This window comes from Taudactylus pleione, unplaced genomic scaffold (genome assembly GCF_031769625.1).
Source record: "Taudactylus pleione unplaced genomic scaffold, aTauple2 ptg000665l, whole genome shotgun sequence".
Lineage (NCBI taxonomy): Eukaryota > Metazoa > Chordata > Amphibia > Anura > Myobatrachidae > Taudactylus > Taudactylus pleione.
Genome location: NW_028285067.1, coordinates 351,081 through 374,785, shown reverse-complemented (window position 1 = coordinate 374,785; position 23,705 = coordinate 351,081). Strand labels below are relative to the sequence as shown.

Genomic DNA, 23,705 nt, shown 5'->3' with positions numbered 1-23,705 from the left:
AGATGGATACCTTGTAGACCTCTCCATAAAGACTGCGCTAGTGACACTATCTTGTTGTTTTGAAATTGTATATTTAGGTTTTGGGTATACCTTAGATAGGACACAGCAGCGGTCTGTGGTCGCGAGTTACTACTTTTTTGTTCTTTGGAATACTGTACCGTCCTTCATTAAGTATGTACAACCTCACGTGCGATTTGACTGTGCAGCAGTCAATCACACAATATCACATGCGACCGTGGGAACGCAGAAATTGGGCACACTATGCCCACTTTTGTCATTCCTATTTGGCAGATATCATTCAGGTGTGTACCCACCCGAAGTGTTAACCATTAACATTGCCAATAGCCCTTTTGTCCTTTAAAATACTACTACAAATGTTAGTGACATTCATACGCAAGAAGCTCTAACCAGTATTCCATAGTAAGTTTAAGGCTTCCAAGTTGGAGAGTTAAATAAAATCATAAACAAGCGCCTTAACCCAGTAATGTAAGGCACAGGGCATATACAATTGAGCAAAAAGTCAGTTTCTGGACTTTGCCGTCGTCAGAGGTATGTGGGGTCTTTAAACGGTCTCAATAGGTGCTGTTTTGCGTTTTTTAGAATGTGGTGAAGAATAGCATTTAGGAAGGGTTTTTTTGGCAAAATGAGTAGTTCCATCAAACTCAGGGTACATGAAAATGGGTACTAGCATATTTTAAAGTTGCTAATATGAAGTTTTAAAAATGTGAAAATCCACCTGCCACAACTACCTGCAGTCAAAAAACACCTGGGGCATACTTAGGGACCCCCCCCCCCCCCCCCAGAGTATTTCACCAGTTTACAAGTTTATCCTCAACTTTGTTTTTCACCCCCAAAACAAAAGTACTTTTTGGGGTGTTCTAAGGTACTTTTTTTACAATTGTTGACAGTTTACATTTGGGGGCCTGTCCAAGGGGTGCAGGGTGGTTTTTGGAAGTCTGCACCCCTAAACCCCAATTCTGCTCTTTCAATGGGGATACTTTTTCGCCGGGTCTGATGCATTGACTTTTCGCACCGGCGAAAAGTCGGACAAATTGAATACAGGGATAAGTGGAATCGGCGAACATTACATCATTGTCAAAAAAGTTTCGCCAAGAACGGCTTTTTGCTCCAAATTGAATACGGCCCCATAGTCCACTATCGAACTGATGAAGTTCTAACTTACAAATTTTATCTTACCAGGATAATTGCAGTCAAATTATATCAGTGCATTTACATTAATAAAGGTAATCACATTTTTGGGGCGTGTTGGATCCAAAAGAAAAATAAAAAAATCCCCACTGATAGAGTTGCATGCAGCCACTTTCTGCTAACGCCGCGGCCGATTTAATTCAAAGATGTGACTCCCACTTGCAGCGTCGTCAGACACTATCTGATGCACCATCAGGACAAGACCTTTTGCAGGTGCAAATGCTCCATCCCAGCATGGCGTTCCACTTGAGCGGTTGTGAGTCAGCAACATGACAGTTTGCTTAGCCAGCCCAGGTAAAACCACTAAAAACCATACAGTGTGCAAAAAGTGTATGGGTAACTAAAAAAGTTGCAAACATTAAGGGGGGCAAATTCAAATAGCCTTGTTTGATGCAGCTAAAATGCAATTTAACACATCTGGCCACAAGTTTTTTGCTATCCACTTAGCTGCACAAATTAAGCCACATTAATTTCTATAGGATTTAATGCAGTTTTTTCCTCTCGCAATCCCTGAGCAGGTGGAAAGTTTGGGAACATTCTTATTTTAACAAAAGGTAAAGATGCTGTGACTTCGTTCAGAACCTCCGGGAGACTTATCAAGTCAGACACTACAGACAACTGTCAGTCTTGTTTTTATTGTCAAGTGCTGAAGAGTTAGAACCAGACATTAAGACATACATGGATTTATGGAACAGACCCCCTAGAGGTCAGAGAGTGTCACAAAAGGCAAGTGTCAGTGTGCGGCTAACTCAGTAGAACATATTAACAGGAAGTATTAATTCAGTGCCAACATTAAACTGCATTACAGTACTTTGTGAATATGCTGCTCTATAGGTAGGATGTTACTGGTCAGATTAATTTGCAAATGTGGATTTTACAGCTTCCACAATATTTTTAGCGCTGATGCCAAACATTTCCAATAACTCTACAGGTTTCCCACTGCGAGGAACACCACGGACAGCGAGGCTCCGAACTATAAACCCTGGTTCTCCAGCAACAGCGGCAGCCACGGCCTCTCCAATGCCTCCTGGTGGTGAAACAAAATAAAAAACAAGTTTTAGTAACAACCAATCACTATGGCATAGCCACAATACAAGCAATTAAGATTGGAGGAGAGTATGAAGGTTTATTTTCCCTACCTCAATGTAGGTGTTAGATACTCCTTGAAAGTTTACTATTCTTAACAGTAGACTACGTAGGGAGCTTTAAAAGCAACATAGCCATCTACTGGCTTTAAGAGTGATTATATATTAACAAAAAATAAAAAAAAAATATATATTTTTTAATATTGTATACAACCCCAGTGTATCATCTTGCACAAGGGCTCACTGCTTGCTGTGAAGTGACAATGTGGTAGGTGATAAAGTGTGTGGGGTGGGGGGGAAAGGGTCATCTTTAAAACACTATACATACTGTATACAAAAAGCAACATTCTACCTGTAAAGTGGTAGTGGGTAACCCCAATTGGGCAAATGTGTATTTACTTTATTTAGTGCATTTATGCTTTAATGACTTTACTTTTCTGTCTTTACTCGTCTTGAGATGCATGAATGAGCCAGCATTAGGAGGCATGCTGGTTCTAGTAGTGCTAGATTGATTTCCCAGGGGTGACTTCCAGGTAAGCTGGCTCTCAATTTGGATGCATTTATCATGAGGCCTTACAAGAGAAAACATTTGTGCCTTTATCATGAGGCCTTCTAATTGGCAAATATATTACCTATGGGGTGAGTGTTTGGGCGTAGGGCCCCCGGGGCTACTCTGGCTGGCCCTCTTCAGGGCATCACCACTTAATACACAGTCACTTTTCATATCACCATTTATGTCTGTTTTTCAATCATGTAATTTTCTCACATATTTCAACCCTTTTTCAACACTTAATTCTCACACACCTATACTTTACACCAGTCACCCTTTTTCCGTGCGATGTCCTGGGCTGGATGATTTTTGGGGTGCCCTGTGCCCCAGATGTGAACCCCTTAGTGTTAGGGACTGCTAGTAACAGAAGCCGTGACGTGGCCAAGCAGCTTCCCATGGATTTGCAAATGCATGCAACCAATATCTCTGAATTTCTATTACCATATAGTCTTCATGTATTTATTGCAGGTACAATTCAGTGTGCTGAGGAACAATAGGGGATTAAAACCGACTTTTTTCTACTTGGTATGACCCCTCCCTTTCATGCACCTGAACAATACTGCCAGAATGATTTGAGCAGCTGCCATTTTTGTTTGTTCATCATGTGGAAGCTGAAAATCCTGCCTGGCCGTGTTTCGTAGTGTGATACAAGTCTGCCATCTAGTGGTAAATTTATAGTATTCAGTTATATGTGGTCTTTGCTAGTTTTACCTTCTTTGTAGTGGTCCTCTACAGTGATTATCTGTCCACCGGTAGCTCTGCCACTGGATAGAATGGTTGCTGCATCCAGAGGTTTAATGGTAAATGGATCAATGACACGGATATTGATGCCTTGAGGAGAAATTAATTGTGAGCCAAATCTATGACAGACATGAAGTCTAAGTAAACCATTGTGTTCCTGTATAAACAAGCGTAACAGAAGCACACAGCACAGAGATCTGGTATCAGTCACCACATTACCAGACACATGGGAACATTAGGACTAAATTCAGTAATAAAAGCAGGGGTAGGTAACCCTTGACACTCCAGCTACAGATCCCAGCATGCCCTGCCACTGTTTTAGCATGCCCTAACATGGAAACTATGTTAGGGCACAGGGTTAGACTGGCCCACCGGGGTACAGGGGGGAAATCCCTGGTAGGCCCCATCCCTTACTCTGTCAGGTTCCACACTCAAATTATACAATGTTACACTATTAGTTAAACGGACTAATGTCTGTTCAAGCCTCTGTGGGGGACTGGTCTTATTACCAGTGGTAACTGATCATACCCCAAAGCATGGGCCCCTACCACTGCATTCCCCTGGAGGGCAGTGGCGGATTCAGGGGAGGGGGGGGAACGACAAAGCCCCGAATCCCAATAGACCCGCCTACTTATTTACAGAGACACAGGCTCATCCAGCTGCTGCCTGTCATCTACAGTATAGGCGCGTAGGTTGCCACGGCACAGCAACAGGAACTCCGGCAGATAAACACCGAGTCCCTCACTTCCTGCTCTAAAAATTCCCAGGGCCCCCAGGACGCGCACTGCAGAACAGCCAATCACCGGTATCCTATAGCTGTGTACAGCAGCACAGGAAAACTCACCCATATATAGGAGTGTCACCTCAGTTCCTTATTTTTGCTGTGTTGCCATGCACAGCTATAGGATACTTCTATTTATGCTTTATTAGCAAGGCACACTAACTTGCACACTCGTCCAGAATGCCAAACAAATAGACGTGTGTGGGGGATCTCCAAATCAGACTGGCACTCACTCCTTCCCATCCAGCAGCTTCGGTGCCCTCTGGGTCAAATTATCCAACGAGCCGACAAACGGCGGCACTCGGAGACTTGTACACAGTATCAAAAGAGAGTATTCAGAATAAATACATACGTGACACCAACATTGAGACTATTCCGTCCCTTTGTCAAGGATAGTTAGTATTATTCTTCAACCGCCCCCCCTAAAAGTAAAGTCTAGATCCGCCACTGCTGGAGGGGCCACCATGCTCCAGTTAGTCAATTGTAGGACTTGGTAATCACTTGGTATGTATCCACCAGCGCAAAGGGGTCCCCAACAGTGTGTCGGAAGCTGCTGGGCACAGAGTTGTCCAAACTCAGGGAATGAGTAGTATAAATGAGGGTTGTGTGTCCAGCGCTAACCTTGTGAATCTATAGTGTAAGAATTGTAGGACGTGTTGTACCACTGCAGCTGAAGGTTGCCTAGTAAGGCTTAAATACACTAGAGAAAGAGGCAGCAGAGTAATATCACAAGTTAACCCATAATTTCACTTAAGCTTTGGAGCTAGTATCCAGTCAATTACATATAAACCTCCATTTACTAGAAGGGGGGAATACGGGATAAGACGCAGGGGTGGGAAGGGCTCACAGCACCTAACACTGTGGTGGACTTCTAGAATAAAAAGTTACAATTAGTCATTTCACCTTGTTTGGAAAGTTCATCAGCAGCTGCCAGTGCCTCATGCAGAGTGACACCAGCACCGATCACTGTGACCCTGTCCGAATCACTCTGGCGCACAACCTGTATAGAGAAGGAGCATTAATTAGTCTGGAGAGATTCTGCCATATATTCAAAGTCATACTCCAATTTGGGTGGTACAGACAATAGAACTGGATTTTACCTTTGCTTGGCCAATAACGAATTTTTCTTCAGGGGAGTAGATGATCTCCGTGTCTGGCCGGCTGGTTCGGATGAAGCATATGCCCTGGGATTTAAAGGGAAGAATCCCAAAATGGTCAAACACAAACCACGGAATTGTACATTCTACATCTCAAAAAGGCATCAACGGGCCATAATCGCAGACTCACCGGAGTGTTGGCTGCCAGAATCACCGCATGTTCTGTGGAGACGCCGTCACTGGGATAAAAGACTGTAGAGGATGGAACAGCACGAAACATGGCAATATCTTCCAGAGCCATCTGAGAGGGCCCATCCTCACCTGAAGCCAGGAAAATTTCATTTAAAAGATGTAGGTGGCATCATGTGTCAGGCTTAAGCTGGGTACACATGATAGATCACCTGCGATGGATCGGAAGGACCATTGTATAGTATGTACCCTGAAAACCACCCAATTTATTGTACGATGAACTGGGTGGTCGCATATTCCCATCGGATGGGACGATGCGGTAGAGTTTACATAAGACCTGTAATTATATATAGCACCGCCGTACAGCAAATCATGCCGCGCATACAGCGATGAGATAACAGTACATCGCCACTCTGGGTTGCTTGGTCTTCCAGGTGTGTACCCAGCTGTAGACCCATTTCCAAAATAAAATCACAGAAGTATTTATTCCAGATACATGAAGCCACCTGCATTCCCTGCTGCTCAGTGCCAATGGTTCTAGAATGCAAATTATGAAATCCGTTCCTATGGCAAGTATAAGGTTATTGCTGTCTGCACATCAAGCTTCACATGACCAATTGCTTTATACTGACCAGTAACCTGGAATGGTTTGGATATCTTGTAGAGGCAGGTGACGCTACCATCTTATCCGGGTGTCAGAACCTTTAGCCTTGCCCAACAGTTGCAGCCATATTTTAAAATACTGTCCATGCAACAAATATTTTTGCCCTGCAGTTATTCACAGTACTTCCCAGGTCAGGTCAACACCCACTTATGCCCTTTTTAAAGTACAATCCAGGGGGTGTTTTAACAGGAGGGGACCTGTGTGCAATCTATATACATGCCAGTGGTACAATCAATCGATTGCCACAATTGATTGAAAAAGGGAAAGATTTTTATACACAAATCGATTGCAAATTGCACGATTGCTGCAATCCATCTGATGTATGGGGGCCTTTACACACACACACACACACACACACACACACACACACAAAAAAAAAACACAAGACACTATAAATGAAGACACACTGGTTTGTTACCAAATTGCAAGTCTAGATTTGTAAATATATATATATAGACCTTATTTGAAGTAGTTACATCTTGTTTTATCTTTAAAATGTTCCCTATACTCAAGTTTCATGTTGTGACCTAAGGTAAAGTAACTTTTGCACTGGAATTGAAGGAATTACTTATACTCCTTTTCCACCAAAATTCCGGGTCTGACCCGGAGTTGGAACAAGGTTCCTATCCGGATCAGACCCGGAATTTAGCCGCAGTCGGGTCTGCAGAGACCCGGCTTTGCCGTCGTGAAAGTGGACGCTTGGAGATGACGTCATCTCCAAGCACCACTGAAGCCGGACCAATCGGCTGGCTAGCAGCGCACTTCAGGTCATCATGACCCGGAGTGCGCTGTTCTCACAGCAGGGCGTCACGGGTTACTCCTGTATTAGACCCTGCTAGTTACCTGGGTTGGATTGCTGGGTCACTCGACCCGGCGATCCAACACTCTCCCCTTTCACACCAAGGAGCCGCCCGGGTTAACCCTGCAATAACCCTGATTTCAGTTTCAGTGTAAAAGGGGCATTAGAGAGCATGGAGTTTAAAAAAATATGGAGACTTACGCAGAGATTGTAATTTGCTTATAAAAACAATGTGTGCAACCTGCAGGGGGTCAGGACTGTACAGTGGTAGGGGGACAGGATGCTTTTAGTGACTCCCAGTTGTTTGCACTATATTGTATTGGGACCCTCTATTTTGGGGTCTTTGAACTGTGACACTGACCCTGTGGCCAGCGCTAGAGCCAACTCATTACCATTCAATAAGAGATAGGACATCTGCAGACTACAAATACATAAATATGGTCATTTAAAGACATAAAAGACAACTCACCAATAGATACTCCGCAGTGGGAACCACAAAGGTTAACATTTGATTGCGAAATCGCACCCATGCGAATGTGATCATACGCCCTAGATAGGAAGGCAGCAAACGTGCTGGCAAAAGCCACAGTGCGATTACGTGTCGCACAGCCCATGGCGACGCTCACCTGCAAAGAAAAGCCAGAGTAGGATATAAAAGACGTCACACGCCTAGAACTCAGTGCCTGCACTAGAGACACAGGGGCTGTTCTCATCACTGTCTGCGGTTCCCACTAGATCCAGTCAGTCTTACTTCCAACAAACAGATTCAAAACAATTAAGGGGCCTATCCCTTAGCAGATCTTTCTGCAAGACAAGAGATTTATATTTTGAAAATTCCTGGGGCTGCTGTGACAGATATCCATCATGTACATGACAGATTTTTGCAAACGACGAACGATATTGCATGACATCATTCTGGGAGTGGATTTTTTTTCTATTCATTTTCATTAAAAAAACCATTAGTCGTTTACCGCGACAGATATTTCTAATATCTGTCAGTGCTAAACGATAATTGACCAACATGTTGGAGAGACAAAAGACCCAATTTATCGGGCGCAGGAGTGCGCATTTTTATCGTTCAGAGCCTATTAGCAGATAAATTGAAAGACAAATCGTTCAGATTTATCCGCTAATGGATAGGCCCCTTTACCAGTATAATCTTAGACCAGATCCAGCAAACTTTTTAAGCCCGATAGTTGTTACATTCCCCACCAAACAGTACGTACATAAGGATCATGGGGACAATTCTGTTACCTGCCAACTGGATAGCCTACGTATTATTGCCCAATCATTAGACCAGCTATGCCATTCAGTGTATCAGACTTTGGCACATATATAGACATTTCTGTATTCATAAATACACTGAAGAAACTGGTTATATTTTAAGTGCTTCCTATTATACACTTCATACCGTAGCCACAACTATGCCGCAGTAATTCTATATTTCCGATGTACACTGCCAAGCTACACACAAACTCCCTCTACTCTACCTTTTCAATCTGGCCTCAGTACTACAATCATTCTATTGTAGATTTAAAGACGGCCATTCCCTGAGTTCAGATCAAATTCATCTAACCCAAATTATCTAACTCTGCAATTTCAGCGCTGGGTCACCTCTGGCAGCAAACCACTGCCAATCCCTTTTAACAAAAAACACACGGGGAGGGGCAAAGTAGTCATCCTACGTAATGCAATGGGGACAGGAACAAATAACTAAGATATTGGCGATTTAACAGTGGATCTACTCACTGAACAGCTGCAGAAAGCCTGGTCTGCAGGGCCCCAAAGTTTTAAGTACTAACACAAGAGGCGACTGTTCTCACCATGTTCTGCTCGGCAATGAAGCACTCGATGAAACGGTCGGGATGCTCGTTCTTGAAGATGTCGGAGAAAGTGGAATTTTTGGTATCACCATCAAGGGCAATGACCCTGCTGTTTGCGTGGCCTAGTTTAGCCAGAGCAAGACCATAAGCTTTACGTGTTGCAATCTGGAAGAGACAAAAGCCGGATTTGAGTCTTCACTGAGATTTAGCCACAAGTTACACCTGCACTCCTATAATAGGCACTGGAAAAGCAGCTGTAGGATAATCCTTTCAGCAACCGAGGCTCTGGTTTACGAGACACCTGGATATATCTAATTTAAAGGCTAAAATACAATCCAAAAAGGATCAAATAAAGTGGTCCTTGTGGTGGTCGACTTGATTTTACAGGGGGCTTTTAGTTATACAAGCCAAGTGGTTAGTTTTTGATTAACCCCTACATGCCACAGACTCATGTGAGCTGATGGGTGACAGCGTAGAAGCTAGCACACGGGCTGGTTAATATACTTAGTGTTCAGTGTGGTTTTTCTTGCCACGTACAAAGTTGTGTGTTGGGGAGGCCTGGCCTCTACTCTATACTGCTCTTTAGAGAAAATATGAGGTTGTGGAACTTTAATATCGCTAACCCTCACTACATACTACAGTTAGGTTTGTTAGAAGCAAAGTAACCTGCCAGTATGCCTTTTTATATTTTCCCCAAGTTTCACTCAGGCGAGTGGGCACTACAAATAGGACCCCAAGGCTATGATTCAATGCTAACCACTGTGCCACCCATTCCTCCCATTAGTAACCTACAGTGAAATTTGCATTTATTTTTAAGAGTCAAATACAAAAAAAACAAAACAAAACACAGTTTGTCCAATATCCAGTACTACAACTCTATATTCAAGAACATGTGGTGCACCGAAAGAGCAATGTTGGGGAAAGAAATGAAGTTAGAGAATGCAAAACAAATTTTTACCATCATATATGGCAAGTGACAGTAGATGTGACCAAATAGCCTTTACTTGCATGCTGTCAAATAAGGAGGTGATGCACTTAAGGTGTATCCACCCTACAATATACACAAGTTTGTCTGGACTAGGGGAAGCCATTTTGTGAGGTGAACCAATAGTGTTGAAGCCCACAATTCCATTTTACACTATCACCACAGGTTCTTGGACCACATTCCACAAAATGTTCAAATTAAAAGGACTACCAGCAAGCACAGTTTTAAGATCAGCTATGCCCAATGTAGAATTACTTTGAGATACCATGAACTACACACAATTGCAGTAGCATTACTCACCTTGTCACCAACTTTGTAACTTGGAGGGGTCGGCATCTTAATGTCAGCAATGCTGACCTCAGGAGCATCTTTTACAGGCGGCACAGGGCTCAGCTTCTTATTGGTCTGGATCTGATTCTGGATCTCATTAATGATGGATTCAACCTTCTCTTTGGGCATAGGTTTCCCATGCCAGTTATCCTGGTTTTCAACCCCTGAGAGGGAAGAGGAAAAATTAATCCACAAAGTGCATCACAGCACTGTTACCGACCAGAGATTCATTTCCCATGAGCCGGCTATATTCCAGACACTTGCCTGAAATGCCTTTTCCTTTGTAAGTCTTTGCAATAATGGCTGTGGGTTTGTCCTTCACACTGGCTGCCTGCCACAGGGCATAGCACAGTTCCTCCACATCATGCCCATCTACTACATAGGTGTTCCACCTGCAAACACACATCACATTGACTTGAAGTGCAAAACTGCAGGATCACAGCAGAAATGGGAGGCGTGCTTCCAGTGTGCTGGTTCTGCTAGGACAGTGGCCTTACAGCAGTTAGACTACACATCCCAACATGCCCTGCAACCGTTTTAGTATTCTAGTAATTTAAAAAGGCAAAACCAGGCACTGATTTTTAATTTTTAAATTGCTGCCGCTTTAATAACAGGTGAACTCAGATACCTGCATCCCGCAGGCATTTATATTCCCCCTGAGAATTTGTTGTGCTATTCCCAATCTTCTGAACCATTTTAAAACTAAGTCATGCATTAGTATATAGCAGAGGCTAGACGGAAGCAGAATGCAAAGCGATGCAAGCACACTGATTGTGTTCCTGGCATCCCTGGACATGCACAGATTCCACGAAGGCCTGAACCGCTGGGGGTTCTAAATTGGGCACAGTAGTACTCTTGGAGATTGGGGTGTCATCCCAAAGACCTGCTCCAGAAGCACGGACACAGACGACTTGGTAAAAAGTTACTTAAGGTGCAACAAACAGGACATTATTGGGTGTGTTGTAGGCAGCCCAGCAGTTTAGATATAGTGCCCTCTGTCCATATCTTTCACCATGTAGGAAGGTGCATGCATCGCATCTGTCCTACACAGAACTGGCAACTTCAGCACTAACACCTATTAATTTTTAAAGAGGGAAAGCGGATGATGGTTCTGCTCTCCCCCCTCCCCCCCAGTCTATCTAGAAGGCAAAGAACCAAACTAATCAGACTGCCCCTGGTAGGAGTCTAATTTTTGGGTCATCTATTGGAATAATGATCCACAAATACTGTTCAAGTGAAGCATGAATTAAAGGAAATTAAGTGTCACTACACAGAGTTAAATCAGGTGGAGAAAAATAAAAAAAAGTTACAAGATCTCTGCATTTATTGTCAGCTGTTGCAGTAGGATATCAGTTTGCTCTATCGTGAAGTCTGAAATCCTGATAACAGCGCCCTCATGTGGTAAGATGAGGCTACAGCTACAGGCTGGTAAGCAGTCATTTAGAGCAGTGGCTCTCCAGTGCACCAGCAGGTCACGTTTTGTACATTTCTTTAATCATGCCCAGGTGAATCTATTCACTGGGCCATTAATTATCCCAGACATCTTAAAAACCATGACCTGTTGGGAAAACTTAAGGCCTGAGAACCACTGACTTAGAAGAACACTAGGCCTGAACGTCAAGATATACTGTAAGTTACACAAAGACTGAGCCTGCAGCTGCGCATAATGGTATGGTGTAATTGCTAGTTTCCTGGTGGCTGCTCTATGGGATGCAGGCCAGCACTAGCAATGTCTCCCTGCCCCGGATATCCCGCAATATACGGAACATCGCAGCTAATTTGTAGTCATCCCCCCACCACAACATTGATTCCTCCTTGCATTGCCCTTTGGAAATCTTCCACAAGTGACTGGTGCATACAGCCAGGTATACGCTGCTATACGCTCCGAGGCTAGGCCTGTTGGACCATAGGAGAGACATATACCTTTTGAGACATGTCAAATAATCTTCCAATGCAGCCATACATAGGTTGGCTTAATATCATTGATTTATCCACTAACTTTAGGTTTATGCACAGATCAATTACACCACATCATTTGTATAAACTTCATTTATTTTTATTTAAAGCAAAGTCATATGTGCAGCGAGACAGTAACGGCAACATCCACCCCCCCAAAAGTGCAGTGTTAGTAACGTGATTAAAGGACCATAAACCTAACTGCAGAGAGCATCATAGTATTTACCCAAAAGCTTCGCATCTCTTCTTGTATACATCAGTCTGGTGCTGAAGCGGAGCCGCCTCACTCTGACCCAATCGATTGACATCGAAAACAGCAACCAGGTTATCCAGCTTGTAGTGGGACCCAAACGCCATGGCTTCCCACACGGCTCCTTCAGAGGACTCCCCGTCACCCAGGAGACAATACACACGGTAACTGCAAAGAGACAGGACGTGGCAGAGCATGGAAACAGGAAGGAACATAGCAGTGATCTCATGTATTACATTTCTCCCACATCACCTAGCAGCCCATCTAAATCAGACATGGCAGGATGAGTGCCCCAGCCTCAGACCGTGGTTACAGCCACACTGGTCTCAGGTCAGTTTTTACAAAGAAAAATAAAGGTGAAGTTTGGTTGCCTTAATTATCCACATAGCGGCACTTTTCCACACATTTTACAGCGCCATATATTCCCCTACTGGCAGTTTATAGAGATTTTATTTATTTATTTAAAAAAAAAAAAAAAAAAAATCTCTCCTCATGCATTGAAAAGTAGGCTTTGGGGGAAGTGCATCAAGCATTGGAAAGAGAAAGTGGAGACATTGACCGGCTGAAATGACAGGCTGATTGGTTGTTTCATCTCTCTCCAAGACTTGATACATCTCCCCATGAGGCAGAGACTTTGTAATACGCTACAGACAAGCAGATGAAAAATAGTCTGCCTGGGACAGGTGGTGCCACAACAGAAAAAAAAGTGTCTGCTGTATGCCAACTAGGAGACAGTCACATACAGTCTTTGCTTGTCAAATGTGGTGAGATCACACCAGTGTATCTGCATTTGCTAGTGAGCAGACATTAACTTACAGATAGTCTGTTGCACGGTTTCCATTTCAGTATAAAAGGGCCCACTAGTGCCCTCAGCTTACTTTGAATGTCAGCAGCCTGGCTACATGTAAAGGACCCATTTAAAAAGTCATTTGCACCAGTGTCCAGCAGAACTACTTGCATGTGGCAGGTGGGGGGGGGGGGTACAGACTGCATAGTCCATGTTAGTTCTGTAGGACTGTAGTAATCTTCCCATTGCCAAGTAAAACAGTTCAAGTTAGTGTCAAGCGTACTGAAGTATACATATTTATAGCACTATTTGTGTGAACAGTTTAACCTATACATTCAGGTGTGTTCTACTAATGAGATTGAGTTGTGTTAGACAGCTCATCTCTGAGGTGTCATTCTCCTAGAAATTGATTTTATGGTTTATTACTGTGAAAAGCTTCTGTCATTTTGCATCTTTAACATTGCCGACAGTACAGAAATAAAAGCAAATCTTCACATCTCTCCCTGGTTATGCAATAAACTTGTCTGTTGTGTGGAGAAGAGGAATAACTAGTGTGCTACTGAAGGTTGGTGTCAAAGTCTTCATATTCTACAGGTATCAGACCTGTGTTATTCACATTAACAAACTTTATTTGGGGTACCACATTAGTACCAAATAGAAATTGTGTTCTACTGAGTTGGTGGGAATGTGCAATGATTTTTTATTCAAGTTCTACTTTACAGAAGAACATGCAGCACTGCATCAATTACACACACAGGAATGTTACATATACACACAGGACACAAGTGCCTTTTTATTCATGAATAGCTATAGGTTGTAGTGTGCTGCTCTTCCAAATACTACCCAATGTAATAAAAGTTGCACGAGAATGTTGCTACAGTCTAGGACAGGTCAAAGCAGATATGTTCTAGCAATGGTGAGTGACCACAGAAGAACTCATCCTAACTTGAATGCATTTTTCAGTCATTAGTTAGCAATTACGAAATGCATTAACAGTGGGCTGGAAGTCCTTACCTGGCTTTGTCAAAGTATTTCCCAGTGTAAGCCATGCCACAGGAGGCGCCCAGACCTTGTCCTAATGAGCCAGTGGCAACGTCCACAAAGGCCAGTTTCTGCAGATGGAAAAATACTGTATAAGTTCCCTTACACGGCTTACACTAGGTGCAGCACAGGTTATTCAGCCATGTTCTCCATACAAGGTTTTACTTGTACTGCAGTTTAAGGTGCATACACGTAACGATTTTTTGAACGATTTAACTAAAACGACGTCGTTATCCTACAATCGTTGAAAACAAGCGTTCAGTTTTTGAGTTATTATAACAATGAACGATTATCATTCATGCGCGTTCCAGTTTGTAGTTCATTCTGACTGACCAACTGAACGATTTTCATTAAGGGAAGTTACAAGAATTGTAGTTCAAAAAATCGTTCATTACACGTTAAAAAAAAATCTGACAGATTATCTGACAGAAAATAGTTAATAAAATCGTTAAATCGTGTGTGTGTATGCAGCTTAAGAGTTGAATAGGTCTGACCAGCACACTAGTAACAATGTACCTTGATGTTGTTTACTAGTGAAGTTATAGTCTGCATTCTCAGGAATACAGATTCAGGGCCTGTGTCACTACAGATTGCTATTGCAGGCTGCGATTACGCATGCAGTCCCACTGCAAAAAGGCTAATGAACGCAATGTTGTCGCACAGCGATGCACATTACTGCTATCCAACACCCGTAACACCTTGCAGTCCTGCGTATACACAGAGTAAGATCAGCCCCTCACGCACAACGGGTCAGACCTTACTCGGGCATTGCCAACCTAGTCACACGCAGAGAGTACTCTAGCTGCACATGCTGCCGCAGTGGCTCATTTATGCAGGCCCAGGCAATGGCGTTCAGACAGACAGGCCTGCGTTTCCCCAACCCCTCCCCACCCCCAAATGCTCACAGCCTGCCCCTCACTCTGCAATGGATTCTTTTCTGAGTAGGTGAATGCCGTGCGATTGCAAAGCTAACTCACGTGCACTTCGGTGCATGCGCAGTGAGCACCAACGGTCGATCTGTGTACAATGTTGCGATCTGTAATGACTCAGGGCCTCAGTCCACAACATGGCCACTGCCACTGTACAAAGACAAGTGCAACACACGGATATACCCATATATACACCCTCTAACAATAGGTGTAGGAAGATTACCGGGGTAGGGTGGCCCTCCAGGTCGCAGTCAATTTTCCTCAAGTTGAGAAGTTCCGATTCCTTGATATAGCCGGCTTCTGTCCATGCTGCATACAGGATGGGGGCCGCATGACCCTAGAGGAGGGGGAAACCATCAGTCACAGAACAATCCATTTTTGTTAGGTCTAAAAGAACATGACATGAAAAAAAATAAAAAAATAATCAGATTTGCATTCTGTAGCAAGCTGCTGCATTGTCCGTCCACCACGCCTAAGACCAGAGCATATCTGTCTCAATAGAGAATCCAAACGAAAGACAGAAGGACAGGCCTGTGCTGTATTTGCCACGTAGGGAAAACAATCTACACTACTTGGATTTAAATCTTAAATCACTGAAATGTGGAATGCTCAGATGACAGAGTATTTAGACATAAAACAGAGGGCGACTTATCAAGCAGCAAACAGTGAAGTGGCTCCTAGCAATCAGCTACTACCCATCATTTTATAGAGTTTACTTTATACATCAATCACCAAGTCGGAGTTATGGTGTGTACACACAGTGATTTTAAAGAACAATTTTAACGATATCGTTCAAACCGCTCATTAAAAAAAAAAAAAAAAAAACCATACCAACTTACCATCGACCGGCAATGCGCGGCCATGTATGGACGATAGTGATATCATCCATCGGCCGCACATGCCAGTCAACTTGCTCGATATTGAGCAAGTTACTATAGGGAAAAGCAATCGCTAGAGTCGCCGGCAAGTATGCGGTGTGCTGGGCGTTCGATATCAATCATCCAGCACACCAGGGAGGATGCATGACGATCAGCCATATATCGTATCGCTGGCTAATCGCTACGTGTGTACACACCATTAGTTTGCAGGCAGAAGACTGAGGAGCTGATTCAGACCCGCTCGCTGGGAAGCGATCGCTCGTAGCTGGCCGATATTTGCAATCGGTGCATGCATCGCAATGCGTGTGAGTTAACCTCTGCGAAAGATCGTGAAGCGCTCGCCCAGCATAGACAGCCCAGTTGAATGAGTGACAGGAGAGTCCGTTTGTGGGTGATAACAAGGGCAGGTCACTAAAAACAGGGGAGTGGAGGTTCGAATGCAGGTGTGCCAGAGTATTTTAACACAGTTTCAGAGGCGTGCATAATTAACAGGCAGCGTCGTAGTACACGTCACCTGGTTGTATTTCACACTGAAGTGATTGCAGCAAGGTATAGTCAACCTCAATCACATCTGATGGTGCTCAATGTATCAATGTTTTCATGCACTTCCAGGAGATGACGTGTGCAAGTGGGCATCTTATGAATGTCTGGTGGGCATCTTCATTCACAAAATGATCGCACGCCAAGACATAGTGGGCGTGCTAATGCCTTGCCGTATGATCGCCTGCCTTGCTGGGCGTGCGTTAGATTTGCATATGCTGGGAGTGAGCGGGTCTGAATCAGCTCCTGAGTTCCTAAAGGCATATGGGGCCAAATCGGACATGAGAGGAGAGAGAAGAAGACACCCCCCCACCCCCTCCCCCCCTGGATAAACTGTGCAGCAATGTTAGGGCTGCAAATACATCTGTTTTGCATGCAGAGTAAATACTGGATACTTTTGCATGCAGCCCTGAAATGCTGAACAGCTTTATAGTTTCACGAACACTTACATTTGAGCTGGGGCGGCATAGAGTCCTTTTAGGGCACCATTTACTGGCCTTATAATCAGTGTGGCAGCACTACATTATAGGAAAGCCAGACTAATCCTAAGATGTCACTCTTAAACCTCAACTGTTAGGGATAGTTTCTATAAAACTAATAAATGACTGCACATATTGCTTCACTAGACAGTCATACAACTGCTTAGAGGCTACATTCCACCCTACTGTCCAACAAAACAAGGTGTGGTGGGGATGTTGCCAGAAAGGTACAAGTCATAGTGAGACAGGTTAAAATAATGTAAACATGGTAAATCGGTGTTTGAGGACACTAAAAAGACATAGGGGTCTATTTACTAAGCCTTGGATGGAGAAAGTGAATGGAGATAAAGTACCAGCCAACCAGCTCCTGTCATTTTTCAAACAGCCTGTGACATGACAGGAGCCGATTGGCTGGCGCTTTATCTTCATCCAAGGCTTCGTAAATAAAAATAGACCCCATAATAAGCAATCTCCCACTGGCTTCATACACAAGTAGTTCAAAAGTCAGAAATCTACTACAAAAGTAATTTTTTTTGTAGCTTATTAGAAAAGCCAGAAACAAGCCCAGCAGAGACTCCTTGTTATACCAAAGCAGGCGTTAGGCTTTCCTCATTTCAACAGATAAAGAGGTTATCACAGTATATTGTAATTTAACAAAGGGATTTCCACCATGAAATCAATGATCTCTCTGGCAGTCCCTCGTCCTGGTTTCCCCATACTCCAATATGGGGAAGGTAATGTGGTTATTAGTTACCAAACAGCAGTAAGCTACGCTGCTTTAGTGAAGATACCACCTATGGATTGTGCTGGCAGCAAAGTCCCCACTCCTACCAGGCTGAAGCACTATACGCATATGAGGAAGACTGCCAACCATATGACTAATGGTGCATATGCACTACACGATATGCTCCCTGTCGTTCATGACATTGAGCACAGCCGCTGAACGATATCATTAACGATATCATTCAGCGCCGGGCTCTCTCCCCCATTCCCTGACATGCAGCAACCTGACGAGATAGTCAGGTTGGCCTGCATGTCAGCCCGATGAACGATGATGATGAACGACCCGCGTCGTTATCGTTCATCGTTTTGGGGTTAAAAATGGACGATAAAGTGGACGACTGAACGATAACGATATCGTTCAGTCGTCCACTTTATCGCCCAGTGTGTACGCACCTTAACCCATCGCCAGCAGCAACACAGGAGAGGATGACAGAGGAGATAGACACCACTGGACAGGCAAGTACTGAGAGCAGTGCTAGGATTGTATCTCAGACTGCAACACCATCCTCACCTTTGAGAGTACAAAACGGTCATTGTTGAAATTGCCGGGGTCAGCCGCATCGTATTTCATGGTGTTGAAGAAGAGGACAGACAAGATTTCGGCAGCACTGCAGCAGGATGTGGGATGCCTGTCACAAGGGGCAGAACGAGTACAGATTCAGCATGAGTAGTTACATACAAGGCTTAGTACCTGAAAGACAGACATGTTTTAAAGAAGATCTTTCTTGAGAGATTGTAGGTCCTGCGCAAGTGGTGTAGATGGTACTGCTTGCCACAGGTATGCTGCTGCACTGGGGGATGCCTGACCTCATCCAGTGGGTAAATACAGAGAAACGTTTTAAAGAAGGAAGAGCAATGCAGAATCGTGTTGCAGACAGTTGGACATTAGAGTTATGCTGGATGCACAGGCAAATATATTGGCAGATCAATTGAGTGCGCATTGGACAGGGTGTACCAGTGATATGTCTGCCCGTACACTTGCTGCAGAGAGGGTGGCGCGACACACCGCCACCGGAAACCACGGCCAAATGATTCCCTACTTTTTACCTACTCTGCAAATTAAAAGCTGCGTTGAGTCCAAATGAGACCTGCATCAACTTAATGCAGATTAGCTAGAGGAAGAGAAAAGTAATGGGACAGCTCATTTCATTCCTGGTAAGTAGCTATTAATTAAATCAGCCCATTGGTGTCCTCATTGCAATTTTGAGCACTTTTTTTTTTTTTTTTTAAATACAAGTTAACCACTTGCCTGGTGTGGTCACATCAGATGCAACCACATCAGGCTGGGCTTTCCTTTACCTGGTCACATCTGAAAATCCACCACTGCCCCCCAGTGTATACCCAGCAGCTGCAGGGGAGCAGACGCCAGGGAACTACAAACATAGTAGTGCCTCTTTCGCCCAGTCATCTTGATTGATACATCAGGGGGATCCATGTATTCAAATATTATAATTTTGAGAAAGCCACCACTTTTGATTATGGTGATCCTGTATTGATCAAGACCATCAACTCAGGCCACCGATTAGGGATGGCCAATTATTCTATTTAGTTTAATTTTCAAGTTCATGCGTAGTATACGAAATAAATAAAAAAAAAAAAATATATATATATATAGCCACACTTGCCATCAATGGCAGCCCCAATGTAAAGAAACATCAGCAGCGCAAGCCCAGTGGCTGCGGTCTGTGCATGCACAGATCCATTGATGGTTTAAAGCCATCAGCCACTGATGGTACAGCTGTCAATTGCCATCACTATATTTAGATTATACGGTGTTTCAAAACAAAAAAAAATTGTTTAAGCAGTTTTTGGAAAAACATTATGCCAGGTACACACTAGATCTATTGTCCGATCCAGCTGGATCGTCTAGTATGTAAATGTTAAGTCTTTGTGCGCTCCCGTGCAACATTGCCCGTCGGACATGCAAGTCCAACAGGCGACAGTTAGCGGCATCGGCAAGTGTGTATGCACTTGCCGGGTGCTGTCACTTATGAGGTTGGTACACACCATACATAGTCTAGTGCAGAGGTTCCCAAAGTCCACATTTTAGGGATATCCATGCTTGAGCACAGGTGACTTAATTAGTACCTCAATCCATTTGATTTAACCATCTGGGCTCAAGCTTGGATATCCCTAAAACATGGACTGTAATAGTGGACTTTGGGAACCTCTGGTCTAGTGCGTACCAGCCCTTAGCCAATTAAGTGCTTAAGCAGTCTCCCCATTCACCTACCTAACAAAGCAGGTGGAGAATATTTAACATTCTGCCTGGAGTGCAATGCACTTTGTAAGTTAAATTATCACTTGTTTGTTCAGATTTGCTAGTTCTCTTTGAAATCCATGGTCATTTGAAAAGAGGGCCCTATGGACAGTGGGAAGGACCTAAAGGTTAAAGTCTCCTACTGTTAAAGTCCTTCTGATAATGGGATCATCGTCTCCTAGCCTATTATTTTACACATTACAGAGATTAGGCAAATGACTGGCAGGGTTGGGCTATGGGTTAACTAGTGGTGGTACCTGATAAGATAGTCATGGAAAGCTGGCCATGTACCAAGCAGTAACCAGCCTAGCTGCTAATGTATGTTACTATTTCAGAAAACACAGCATGCAAAGAGATTATACAGTGAGGTTTACAGCCCACTATGGTAACAGACCTGAGGAACAGTCAAAGCATTAAAATGATAGCACATATAGCTGACTAAACATTCATCAGTACAGATAAATGTGTGATCTAGCAGCTGCAAGCATTACATTAGATTGCCTGCTCTTCAATGCACAAGAAGCCCAAATATTGGACTTGTATCATTCTATGTCTATGTAATCTCATATCCCTTACAGACAGAAAGTTACAAGGATGAAGATTTAAGGCATTTATAGTGAGATCCTATAGCCTAGGAAACATGAATGACATGCTGAGAGAGAAGACTGCAAACAGACAGGGACCAGTGTCACCATCTCATACATCCTACATACAGCACTCACATGTCACCAGCTGAGGCCTATAGATCAGTGGTCAGGGAACAAGGGTAAAAATTAAATTCCTACAGGTAATAGACAGACAGCCGGGCATGCATATGAATCATTCTAGAATATAGAATGATTCATATGCATGCCTGGCAGTGCCACAGGGAGGCTCTAACCCAGACGCCCGCTAAGATGTTATTACCAGCAGGTGCCCGGCTCCTTCCCTGCAGCGCCGCGTTAGCCAGAGGCTGGAGTTCTCTTCTGAACTCCAGCTTCCTCCATGCGCACTATGGGAGAGACGCCATAGTTCCGAGGAGCAGCCGGGCGGACAGGTCGGCAGCAGGATGAAGGAAAGTTTTGTTTTTTTTGTACAAACGGCACTACAGGGGCATTATATGGGGGCACTACTACATGATTTCCTTCCATATCAAGGTGGTAACATCGGCATAGCTAAATAGATTTTGGGGTAAAAAGGTAAAAAAAAAGTCCCCTGACCCCTGCTATAGATAATCAGGTATCTAGGTCCCAGACCAACTTTTTCTTTTATTTTGAATTTTTTTTTTTAAAGCCTCTTGTGCTGTTTTGTCTGAGATGGGCATATTAAAAAGGGAAATAAAACTAGAAAACTTTAAGGGGGGGGGGGGGGGTGGGGGGTCGAGATCATTTAAAGAAAGTCATTAAAAAAAAAAAAAAACCACCACACACAATGCAGCCATATAAAAATGTCAGATTCCTATTAACAAAACACATTGTAGATAGCTGTAAGGCGGGGACGGGAGGGGGTAGGATGGGGAGTATGGCGGGGAGTGGGTATGGTGGAAGCAGACAGAGGGCAAGTCACATGGCGGACAAGGGACTTTAAACCAGCACCTGCACGGTCGGGTACTAGTCTGACAAAGGCTGGGGTACAGGAGAGTTGGCACAGGAGGAGGTCCTGCACCGGTGACATTGAACTTGGCTGCCCATGATCAGAACCACGTGGGGGGCTCCAGCTATTTCCTATGCCCTGCAGATAATCGCGAACCCCCATACACTCACTCACCCCGAGTTTGAGGCACACGTCGCCCTGATGGAGTGGATCCTAAGCCGGTTGGCCTGGTCCCTGAGGGCCTGCAGGTCCTTGTCCTCGGGCTTCTGGTAGGTGTCCATGCTGGAGGTGTGATGCGGCTCTCCTCCCACCCTGTGTAATATACTGCGTGTGCAGCGCTGCTTCCAAAGTCTGTCACACACTGACTGGGCCGCCGGCCTTATACACTGCCGCCGCCCGCCCCCTACAGGAGGAAATGATCTCACACACTGGCTGTATGGGGGGGAGGAGGAGGGCAGTGTCGTCTATAGTGTGTGTACTATGGGGGGAACGTGTGCTGCTGGTGCCCCCTGATCACTCCATCATCACCCTGCACAGAGCTGCTGCTGCTGCTACCAGTGTCCCCAATACTCACTGATATATGTGTGTGTTATGATCTTAGGGAAACATTTGCACTTTCATTGAGAAAAATACTAGTTTAATGGTCTTTTTTTAAATTATTTTGTATTATTATTATTGGTGTAATTGTAAATATGTGTGCGCTCTGCAGCTAGTAATGGGTCGCTCATTGTTATTTATATTTTTAAGGTGCCACAAATTGTCCGCTGTGGTGTAAAATAAGCCCGCTATATTACATCCAGGGCCGGCTCTAGGGGTGTTCGGCCTGTGCGGTCGCACAGGGGCGACAACCATAGAGGGCGCACCCCCTCCCCAACATCCCGATTTCAGCGGGACAGCACTGTCCCGCTGTTCCACCCGTGGGCCGAAGTGGCCCACGGGTAGTCAAATCGAGAAGTTGGGGGCCCCCACTGCCGGACCCCAGAGACTCTGGGCATCCATTCGGTGATGGGGAGGACTTGGGGAATCCCAGCTAGTGAGGCATGCCTCCTAATAATGTCACGTAGGGGGCGTGCTGTATGGTAATTAGGCCATGCCCAACTTTTCGGTCGTGCACGAAGATAGGACGCACTGGAGAGGGCTGGCACAGGGTGCTCCGACCCCTGGAGCCGGCCCTGATTACGTCAACATTCGTGTTTTCGCAACACTTATCCCCGCCCCCTCCATACGCAGCCGCAATTCCTGGTAATTACCTCCCCATCCTGCCCACTTCAAAAAGTAGATGGGATGCGAGAGATATACGGACGCTCTTCCGGGGGTGCGAGGGGGAGGCTACCCCAATAATTCGGGAGCCTCCCGCAACGTCCGGGAGAGTATGCTGTAATATAATTATAATCAGCTGTCAAAAAAAGTAAGTACAATGAATCTGTGTGTACAGTATGTACGATTCATGCCTAAACACATAATATTACTACACGTTTACAGTAAATTTGCTATTTATAACATAAGTTATGTAAACTGTAAATGAAGAGGCATTGGCATCATAACATGTTGGCACTATGGCTTGGAATTTTAAAGAGAGTGTATGTATGACACATATCCATTCACGCTTCAGGGATTTGATATTGCCAAATGGGAAGTGTGATTTCTGTGTCCAAGATTATGTTTCATTCATCCCATGCCAAAGCTGTCACTATGTGGGGTTTGGGAGTGCCCGGCATAGTTGGCACAGTGGTTGCTGAGCATTCCTCTGGTTACAACTGAGAGCTTGGCTTTTATCCACTGGTATCTTCAGTGCCATACTGCACTGTACAGATTTAATATTGACATGAAATGTGATTAGACTACAACTACAGTACAATCATACAATCAGTGTGGACATTTTTATCAGGACTAGTTTGCTATTTATTACATGCTATTTATTATTACCTAATCTGATTACATATGTAACACTGGAGCCTTGAAAGCCGTCTCAAAGGA

At 44.2% G+C, this 23,705-nt stretch overlaps 1 protein-coding gene across 1 annotated transcript; it reads right to left on the bottom strand.

Annotated features, from left to right (window-relative positions):
* Nucleotides 1-1,824: 1,824 nt before the first annotated feature.
* LOC148478285 (transketolase-like protein 2) lies at nt 1,825-22,103 on the bottom strand. The gene is made up of 14 exons (XM_088455671.1): nt 21,903-22,103; nt 18,408-18,525; nt 15,440-15,553; nt 14,261-14,358; nt 12,436-12,627; nt 10,518-10,645; nt 10,224-10,417; nt 8,939-9,103; nt 7,585-7,741; nt 5,654-5,784; nt 5,467-5,550; nt 5,270-5,366; nt 3,556-3,675; nt 1,825-2,236 (listed from the first exon to the last, which is right to left on the bottom strand). The coding sequence occupies exons 1-14, from the start codon at nt 22,007-22,009 to the stop codon at nt 2,064-2,066; spliced, it is 1,878 nt and encodes a 625-aa protein (XP_088311797.1). The 5' UTR covers nt 22,010-22,103; the 3' UTR covers nt 1,825-2,063.
* Between the last annotated feature and the right edge of the window lie 1,602 nt (nt 22,104-23,705).

Bases quoted from the DNA above. Each gene is read 5' to 3' on its own strand.
- LOC148478285 (XM_088455671.1), bottom strand. From the start codon at position 22,009: ATGGACACCTACCAGAAGCCCGAGGACAAGGACCTGCAGGCCCTCAGG. The intron at 15,554-18,407 runs GTGAGGATGGTG...CCCCTCCTCTAG, and splicing joins ACCGTTTTGTACTCTCAAAG to GGTCATGCGGCCCCCATCCT. The intron at 5,551-5,653 runs GTGAGTCTGCGA...TTTAAATCCCAG, and splicing joins TTCTGGCAGCCAACACTCCG to GGCATATGCTTCATCCGAAC.